The sequence below is a fragment of the Panulirus ornatus genome, chromosome 4 (assembly GCF_036320965.1).
Source record: "Panulirus ornatus isolate Po-2019 chromosome 4, ASM3632096v1, whole genome shotgun sequence".
Taxonomy (NCBI): Eukaryota; Metazoa; Arthropoda; class Malacostraca; order Decapoda; family Palinuridae; genus Panulirus; species Panulirus ornatus.
In genome coordinates, this window is record NC_092227.1 from 18,003,118 (window position 1) to 18,013,945 (window position 10,828).

A 10,828-nucleotide genomic window follows, 5' to 3' on the forward strand; every position below is an offset into this window, starting at 1 on the left:
AAGGCACAAAGGCCACTCTAGGGTCACAGTGGTAGGTATCGGTGTTCAACAACAGATGGTGTAAAGTCTTTGCTAGGTGGTGGTGTGCCCAATGGCAAGAGGCGTCCGATCCCTGAGGTTGCTGGCGTATGTCCCAGTGGCTGTGGCGTCTGGTCTAGTAGCAAGTGACATCAAGTCCAAGTAGCAAGAGGCGTGATGTCCCAAGGCAAGAGGTGCCGTGCACTAGTGTCGAAAGAAAAAAAAGAAAATATAGTTACCCCTCCACACATCTTATTTTCTCTAGTAGCCGTCCCTATGGTCCATCAAAGAAAATGTAATTGTCAGTGGATTTTAAGGAGTAACTATATCTCTTCTAGCAGGCCGCGATTTAGATGTTTTGGATAAGTCAAACACTAATGCACAAGTGCACACCCTTTGCGTCTACTTGCCATAAGCTCAGAATTCTAAGTTTTTAACTTTCATCATAAATTATGTGTGGGAGTGTATATGTAAATACACAAACAGGATAAAGACATGGTACATATAAACAAGTTTAAGAGCTGAGATTACAAAAAAAAAATAAAATTCTCCGTAACATACAAATACAACACACACACACACACACACACACACACATTCTATGCCTGACAGGGACTTGGGAGTCGACGTCACTCCTACCGTAACACACCAAGATTCTCACATTAAGAAGCTAATGATGGAGACGAACTGTCTTCCGGTAAATATTCTGATAACTCAAATAAATAGATAACGAAATATCTAGCAAGCTGTTCATACCCTACATATGGTTGAAAATAAATATGTTACTCAAGTTTGGTCATCGCACCTAAAGAAGCACACTAAGCTACAGGTCCAAAGGACTGGCAACAAGATGGTACTAGAATCAAGTAAGCTGTGTCTGTCCACAAAAGAGAGAAGAGTGAGGGGTGACTTGATCAAAACCCTTGAGTATTTAAAACAGATTGATGACGTGGACGGTGAAAAGTTCCATCACTCCGTCATTCCACACATCACAGACACATGTCTGTTATCCTCTAAAGATCGTTCATCTATCATCTAAGTGTGCCTGACCTCTGGTGTACCATACATTCCCGCACCCTACACTCCTGTAGCCGACTGCTGCACGAGGCATCGACGTTAACACACTTCTAGATATGTCTACACCTCTCATTTACTTGTCCATTCAGGTCATCCCTCGCCTCATCATCATCTCCCCTCCTCCTTGGTCAGGTCATTTCCTGTACTCTGATGGATCTTGGGGACAAGCAGTGTTGGTCCAGCCAACACGCAAAAATTCGTGGCTCTGCCTCGACAACCAGGCAACTTCAGAGCTCAACTCACAGTAGGGTTTGTGAAGACTGTCCATACATCTGGAATATGAACCGTAGGATCGTTGGTCATGTCAAAGCACGACTGGACGAAGGTCTTGCTGTCAGCAAGAATAAACCTACCCACTAGTATAACACTGTTTACATACTTGACTTTTCTCTTGTGCAGACTTGAAAAACATACCAATCATCACAATGCATAACAGTCTTAATGTAGTTCATAATCGTCCTCATCCATAATCAAATTCACCTACTCTGATGTTACATCATTTTACTCTCAGTATAGAATTAATCATTTCTTCTCTCCTGTAAGAGGTTAAACTCTGAGCAGCGACCTCCATACTTCGTTTTTGTTTTCCGGTTATCTAGTCGTCCCTATTTTCTATGTCATCCTCTCTGTGAAGAGGGAGACAGTAAACAAGAAGGTGGTGCCTTAATCTCTCCATATAAGTAACCTAAATAAGCTGATACAGCACAGAATATTAGCGACGAAGGATGGGACTGCTTTATACAGTGAGGCTCGCCACTAGAATCTCTTTGAAATTGTTAGCCCACACGTGCACACCCCGACATCAACACCAAATACATTCATGCGCCTGAATCAATTTATAGTATTAATAGCGCGGTCATAATTATGTAATAACCTGTACTTTCAACCACTGGCGGCATATAGTATCATTGCCAATATACGTCGATAGAACTACTTCAGTAGACTGCTGCCTCAGACTCGGAGCTGTTCCATTACAACTTTGGCCAACTCAGACTGCTTCACTGCTCATTGCTTCGAGTCATGGTATACTTAGAATGTTTGATTACCTATCATTCAGATCTGGTTTTCATTGGATATATGGAGGAATATATGACAATGTTAATGGTAGATACTGTGTGCGTTTAGCTCTTAATAGTTGACAACATTATTCATGTGGACACGAAACAAATTTTCGAAACTGTTCGAATACATCTCGACTTGCACACTGTCGTCACTTATCACCTGCTAAATGAAAACTTAGGCATGGAAGGTGCTCTAACCTTCATATCTTATCATACAACCTTGAATATGTAACTGCTCATGACTACCAATAACACATGATTGACAAACATAGTCCTTTCTTACTTTACTACATCAACGTCACATTTCTGCCGTGTGTATAAGAGTGTGTGGTCACGTCTTTATACCGACTCGCCGTCCAGAAATGGGTTGGGGACTGCACAGGCGCCCACACCCACACACACACACGCACACCTACGAACTTTTATGACTGTACAAGTACATAGCTATGCAAGTGAACATCTCAGTTTCCTGTTAGTTATTCTATGTGGTATGTAAATTACTATATCAATGTTCAATCAGGCTCATCATGTATAAAACACACCACTTACTCTGGAAACATCCCTGTGTATCTGCCATCCTGGATATCTAAATGCATGTCATCAATGTGATTATTCAAAGTGTGGCAATATCCAGCTCACCTAGATCTCAAGCTCTTGTTTGATGAGTTAACTAGCGACTATCATGGCCTCCCAGTTCTGTAGTATCTATAATACCTTAACTGTGTATTTCCAGTCAAATGGCTGCACACACACACACACACACACACACACACACACACTTCCGTGGTGCAGCAATAAGCGTTACTGACCACCATGCATGCACGGGCCGACTGTCAGCAAATCCTCATTAAGCTCGAATCCTCGTCGCAGCAGTCAGTCCACTTTCAACCCAGGTGTTCAACCTACCCTTAGGCTGGTCGATGAATGGGTACCTGGCTTAGGCTGGCGTGTGTGTGTGTGTGTGTGTGTGTGTGTGTGTGTGCATACATGGGAGTAAAAATATGGTACACATATACAACGTTAAGAGACAAGGGCCACACGAGTATATAAGTCTCTCCCCGTGACACACACACACACACACACACACACACTCACAACAATCACATACAGCAGCAGCAACACCATTAGCAGAGAGGAATCCCTCCTATTCCTGGCCAAGTGCTGGGTAGACTCCAGCTTCCCCCAGACCTTTGTCAAAAAGTGAGGGGAGGATACTACAGAAGGACACTGAAGGAAATATTTCTTCAACGTAACATCACACTGTATTACCATAACTAGATATCGATTGAAATGTTTCTTAATTGTAACATCACACTGCATTACCATAGCTAGATAGCAGGAATAAAAAAAAAAGAAAATCTTCGGCAGGTAACGTAATCTCTCTCCAGCCCAAAAGAAATGTCCTTTCCAGACGCACAGGCACCAACAGTGATCACACACCTCCCGTAAACCACTTTCATTCTGACCCACATCAGTCGGGAATCACTTCATTCCCGACACTTTTCCACACCTACTACTTCTATGTAATCTAATGTACGGGGTTCAACATGTAATCTGCTGAAATGTAATCGCCAACAGCTTTGGACATTGTAATTCGTTGACCGCAAGCAGAGTTGACGCATTTGATCGTTTGAAATGATTACACTAAAGTCAAAGAATATATCTAAAGAGTTGAAATCATTATCCAGCAACATTCAATGAAATATAATCATTATAAATAATCATGCAGCGTTCAAGGTAAAATAATCACTTGAAATATGACCACCAACCAGAGGTCGACATGATATGAAATAGTCAACAAGTGCCGTTCAACATAGTATATAATCACTTGATATGACCAAGCAACGTTCAGCGTATTACAATCAGATGAAACGTGATAATCAGATTTAGGCACATTTGAAGTTTGATGCCAAGCAAGAGGTCGACACACATACTGTAATCAGCTGAAACCTGATCACCAACCGGAGTTCAACATATAACCAAGAATCATATGAAACCTGATCACCAAACAGGTCAATAAACAAGTACTTGTGTTGCTTACCTTGCGTCGCCCCGGGGTGCACGGCTGGGTCAGCCATCAGTCACGCGAGATGAGCGGGGCTTTGCTGAAGATTGATCACTCACAAGTTTCTCAAGTAATCACACTGTAGCCATGTGCTGCACATATCTTAAGACGATACATTTTTCCACACACTAATCACGAAAGCTGTCAATATCCTCACTGTATATTGTTCACCAATCACTATAGTTTTTTTTAAGTATTCTTTAACACACACTATATGTTGCAGTATTTGCACTGTGAATTACACTGGACTATATACACCACATTGTTCAACAATTAATTATTGTGTCAATATATCTAACATACTGTCCGTCTATCAGCTACTAAACGTTCCAAATCACCACATTGTTCAGCAATGACTAAACGTTACAATATATCCAAAATATTGTTAACCACTCACTATGATTGATCATGTTTTCAACTTGTTATTCACCATTCACAGCACGTAGTAACATTACCACAATCATTTCAGAATATTGCTTCATTCATAGTTCAGTTTGTACAATTTGTTCATTTCAGGTGATGACTCACACACACAGTACACTTTGTCAGATGAATGACACATTATTACGGTCATGGGTGAGGATGCTCACCTCCTCTGGAGATCATTCTGACCTGACCTGACCCACACTAGAGCGGAGATGATACACTTATTTCCTCATTCGAGTCAACCAAGCTCACAAGCAGACTCTTTGTTCGAAAACATCCTCTCATGTCGCCTGACGCGCAGCTAGAGTTGTTTTTCTGACAAATTCATTTGCTATCTCGGCTGCAAAAATAAATCACATCATAACTTCTCTTGATCAAGAAACACAGCTCACAGCTTATCGTGTTGTTTGTTCTCACTGGAAAGTGTAATCACTGTATATACATCTCCTGGCTGTCGTTTCTAAATGAACGCTGACCTTTCCCCTCCTCACACAGTCCGTGCATACAGCAGGGTGGAGACTGGGTGGAAAAACATCGGGACGAATCACCTTCGCGAGCAATTTGGGCGTGAGTTACCACAACCAAACTGACGTGGGAAGATGAGGTCCTTCAGCTGGCACTGGGGAAGGTCAGCAAGACACGGAACGTGGAAAGATGATGAAAAAACATACAGGCACTTCTTTTGTGGTTATCTGTTACACCTTCTTTACTCTCGCCTGCAATCACTAACAACCTTGAGGGAACCCGGTATAGATAAAAGCGATCTGCTGCAGTGGGTGCTGGTCGAGCCGTGGTCTCTCCAGCGGGAAGGGCCAACGCAAGGAGAAGAGCCACCATCCTCTTGATACTGCCTGATGGTCTGCAGGTTGTGTGGGACGCCTTGAGAAATGATAACCACTACTCTTGTTAAGTGTCGGGTGACCACCAGACCAGTCGAGGCGCCGCGCCGCGACTTGGGGGTCAGTCAGGCAATGGACAGAGCTGTCTGCCTTCCGTTAACTCCGCGGGTCAGGTCCAGTGAGGGAGTGACGATTTCTACCTCCTTCTCTTGAGTTGGCAGGGGCGAGGCCTGGTGGCAACAGCTCAAAACTAGCAGACTGACTGTCGCTTGTTTGCTGGCTGGCTTTAGTCAAGTAAAAGTTCTCGTATGATTACTGGGTTAACTTTATCAAACTTATATATATATATATATGAGGTGCTTGATATCTCCTTTTTAATCACCATAACCAAAAGTATCGCATCTGGCTAATGGATTTTGTTCTATAAAGGCAAATGCTCGGCGTAGCCACGGCCGTTAACACTGGCAAACGAACGGGAGGTTTTCTTATATCTAAAATCATTATCGTTTACGTATATTTACAGACAAAGCATTTCAGTGACAACACGAGGGAAGGGGCACTTGTTAGTGGGCAGGTGGAGGCAAGTATTGAGAGTACGGAGATCACAATACATCGACATACGGTAGCAGGTACTGGGAGGGTCAACAATCTTTTGCTCTTATTACATAAACAACCTCACCATGACGAATTCTTTCATTGAGGGAAATAACATGAGTAACCATAAGAGATGTTATCAATTATGAGGTTATGTTAAATTGTGGAAACAGTGAAGATATTCAGGCTACAGGCTACAGAGAGGAAGAGAGGGAGGGAGGGAAGGTAAATACAGAAGCAATTACAATCAAAACCCTCTCCCCAGTCTTTGAAGATTGAACATAATGGGTGAAACAAAGTTCAAAATTACCATAACACGAATGATCTATTTTCAAGGTACATGAAACATTGATGAATTCATGATTATTCCTTTATCACATATATCGTATAATTCTTACGTCATCCAACGTTGCAAATTCAGCTGTTACGTGGCGCTATGAATGGCATCACTGTCAGAATGATAGCGACGTGTTGGCAACAACACTAATGTACATGGGTTCTGTCCTGTATCACTACGGCGGTCACCACTGCTGCCTTCAAGCGCCTAACATGTCTGTCATTTGTCAGATCTAAAGTTAGCGCCAAAACGTCCGTGCATAGCAGAGGTTCGTCACACAATGCTGTTGGTCCGTCACACAGTACCACTGGTCCGTCACAAAGTACTGCTGGCCGTCACACAGTACCGCCTGTCCCTCACATAGTATTGCTAATCCGTCACATAGTGCTCCTGGACTGTAACACAACAATGCTGGTCCGTCATACAGTATTGCTGCAATATTACACACACACACACACACACACACACACACACAAATATATGTGTATATCATATATACATTATATGAACGGATTATTTCAGTTATCTAACAGCCTAGAACTACGAAGCATCTTAAGCAGTCCTGATCAAGGTGATATGAGCGTGGTGACTGCCTTGGATGTTAGCACCAAGATATCATCAGCAGGGTTAGAGATAGTGAAGCAACGCGTGGCTCAGCGCTGCGGCAGGCTGAGAGGTCGAGACTCTACTGAGGTAGACGAGGCTCTGTCACGTTGGCAGAGTCTCCTGCTGGCGACTAACGACGCGAACCAAATATGGATGGTTATGAACTGAAAAGGCAATATCGATACGAGACGCGACCTAACGATGAACAATTTCGACAACATTTTGAGGAATTAATAAATCCAGGACACTCAACAGGACGAGGACGAGAATGTTCACCTTGACTCGGTCCCCACCATTCCAGTGTTGGACGACACGTTCACGCCAGGGGAGTTAGCCACTGTCATGACCAACGTAAAGAAGAAAAGCTACATAGGAATCTGTCCAGGCCTGATTAGCGCACTACCACTCAGCTGGTCTATGTGTATCTTTGTGTGTGTTTAATGCTGCTGTGTTCACTGGTATGTGTTACTCAATATCATGGGGGTTTTAACAAATTGTTTGTTCCCTGTAAAACTGGTGAAAGGTTCAACTATAGTAATCATAGATGCAGAAGCCTGATGGACACTTTGGCTAAGATGTATGATATATTATTGCTGAACCGTCTTAATTTATGGGCGAGCATTAATGTCATGCGGGTGCTCAACGTGGGTGTGGCTGCATCGAGCAGATTATTATGAGCTTGAAGCTTTTGTGTGACTATGCACTGTATAAGGTGAAATTATATGAACTCGTCATCGATTCTAGCAAGGCCTATGATAGAGTACCACGTAATAAGCTAATTCAAGTTCTGGAATCATTGGGCTGTGGTAAAGTTATGCTCAGAGCCATTAAAGTTATGTATGAGTGTACGAAGACTGATGCGCACTGTCGTAGTGACTGCCACTTGGGGCAGGCAGGGGACAGCACCGTCCAGTTGTCTTCTTTTTATTACATAAAAACATGGATCAGATGGTGACCAGGGTGCTGCAGTGTAAGATCGGTGGCGTTCTTGGCTCACTACACGCTCTCTTACTACTGGACGATACTGTACTCATCGCTGCATTGAGGGAAATGTGTCTGAGAAAGTTAACGTTCTAAGTTTTTTGTGGTGAGTGGCAGTGCGGCAGACCATCCCGCTAGCAACTCGTGGTGTTAGTATATCATACACTCATAAACAATCATATTTAAACGCCCAGTTCAGACATAGTGGCAAAATAGACACAGTAATGAAGCTTCACGAGTCATCGTCATCGAGTGAGGCGACAGTAAACGAGTTTATGGAGTTTCGCGCGTCGAACACAGACATATCGTTCTTTTATAAACGTTAGCAGGCGTTCGACGATACCTTGACCGGGGCACTGCTCCACAGCACCGAAACGTAGTCCACCAACAACCCAAAGAGACTAATGGTTCAATACAATAAGTCAGTGTGAGGTTTATTATGTGTGAGACAATACGAGCATCAAATTGTGCCTCATAGAATCAGGAATACATCCACTGAAGGACACAGTTACGAGAAGGTACAATTCTTTAAAAGCAAAGTTCCTTTCCGTAAATTCTGATGAACCTTTTCTGTGACATACGTGTTGTGCCGCCAGGCCAATACACCATTCCTCTCACGTTGCATGCATAATCGGAGTGTGGATCCACTAGACAAAATAACAACAGAGAGAAAACAAGATGCAACTAATTATCTGGTCTACAGAACTACACTTAACCCCACACTCTCTATACATCAGGTTTATATCAATAAAAAATTCATTCCAGATTACTAACGCCAAGCATTTACAAGGTTACGCGTCATGTCCCACAATATGAAAAAAGACAGAAAGATGGAGCAGGACACCACCAGAAATGCGGATGCGCATATGTACTAGTAATGCCGTACAGACAGAAGAACATGTTAGGATGCCATGTGGCAGTCAATGTCAGACAAAGATGCCCTATGTTGAAGTTCACGTGTGAACGAATTGATGGATCGCATTAGCAGTGCAAAAGAATTATGTAATTATGTCAATGATATGTTGAAGTTGTATGTGAGTTATATCTATGTTTTGACTGCTCTCAGTAACGAAACTTAAGTATATTGGAGCTAAGTGTAAAGATTATTGTTTGGACCAAAATTATGGAAAAATCTGTTTGCTTATTATGTTACTGTACAATTATTTTTGTTAATGAACTAATTACCTAACTATGGTAGGTTCGATGAGTTAGAGGCCAGGCTTTACTGCCCGATCACTTCTTTAAGAGGGCACAACTGGTGCCAAAGATATGACATCTTTTCCTATCGGTGCATAACCCTTTGTAATGAGACTAAACACACACACACACACACACACACACAGTGGTGTGTGTGATCTAGTATTGGCATAAAACCACAGGGTAAGTTCCCAAATGCACTTTCGTGTAATGATCACATCGTCAGGGGAGAAACAAGAATGAGATAGAAGACGTAGAACAATCAGTTGATATACAAGGAAGAAACTTAGCTAAGACGCTATTGGTAAACAAGCGTTACTGGACGGTGGTGTCCAGGTCTGGCATCATGCCTGTCATAAGATTCTTATTATGTGAAGAAAGGGAAGTTTACAAATTTTGCCTACAACAAAGCTATCCAGTTTGCATTTATTCACTAATAATAATGTTACAAGAGGCAATAATTTTTTTTTTATAAAAGACAATGAAAATGTAACACATTTAAAGAGAAAGTTAATGTTACCGCTCGGATATCATCGTCCAATTAGCTTAACATCCGTAGTTGGAAAAACTTATTGAAACCATCATTCGAGAGAGAATTGTTAACGGAAAAAGAACTGATTGACCTCTTTGAAGCACGAAGACGAATTCAAATAAGCAAAAGCAGAAACATTTTCCATCACAGTAAAATGTGTAAAGAAAAACAAGTATATGGAGAAAGTAATAAGATCAGCAGATAACATAATGTAATTGCTAGACTAAGGATAGGCTATCGGTGCTCTGGTCTATCTGGAGACGTTAATCATATGAATTGTAAAGTTTGTGGTCAAAGATCTGGACACAAACTAGAACACTATGTCTTAGAATGTGAGAAAATAGAGACTTTTAGAGATAGATCTAAACAAACCCTACACGAAATGTCACAACACCTTATTGTTAATAACAAGATACCTGAAATTTTACGTTTGTATCCACTTTTTGCCTCTAGTCGGTAAAACTTACCATATGTAACGTATGTACTGAAATACGACTTGCAACATCGTATGTAATATCAATCCACTGGGGTCTGACTAACACCCTTTGTGGCCCCTGTAATCCTTTTACGCTACCGCTCACAGGATGAGCATGGGATACACAATAAATTTGCCGGGGACACCGGCACAAATCAGTCAACTAGATGAACGACACTTGATAAAGATCTTCAGCATGGTTTTAACGAAATCACTCACGTCTGACAAACCTGCTCGATTTCTTTTATAATTTAATCAACATGTAAAACGCAAGTAAAGCAGTTGAATTCATCTGTTTAAATTTTCAAAAAGCATTCTGTAAGATTCTGCATCAAAGGCTACACGTTAGAATTAAATCACATGGTGATGGAAATTGGTTGACTGGCCGTAGAGTTGTGAAGAGTGGTCAAGCCAGCCTCGGAATGGTTAGACGTAGGAAGTGGTGTAATACACGTAGCAGTCTTGGGGCCGGTCCTCTTTCTTTTATATATATATATATATATATATATATATATATATATATATATATATATATATATATATATATATATATAAGTAAGTAACGTAAGGGTAAGAGAGATGTGTGGAAATAAAAAGAGCGTGGTTGAGAGAGCAGAAGA

General features: G+C 41.7%; 1 protein-coding gene across 1 annotated transcript in view; it reads right to left on the bottom strand.

Annotated features, from left to right (window-relative positions):
• LOC139765897 (uncharacterized) overlaps positions 1-5,674 on the bottom strand; it is a 409,959-nt gene extending 404,285 nt beyond the window's left edge. The window contains exon 1 of the mRNA XM_071693837.1: positions 4,198-5,674. Within this exon, the coding sequence (XP_071549938.1) occupies positions 4,198-4,234 (37 nt within the window). The 5' untranslated portion in view covers positions 4,235-5,674. The remainder of the gene's footprint in view (positions 1-4,197) is intronic.
• Between the last annotated feature and the right edge of the window lie 5,154 nt (positions 5,675-10,828).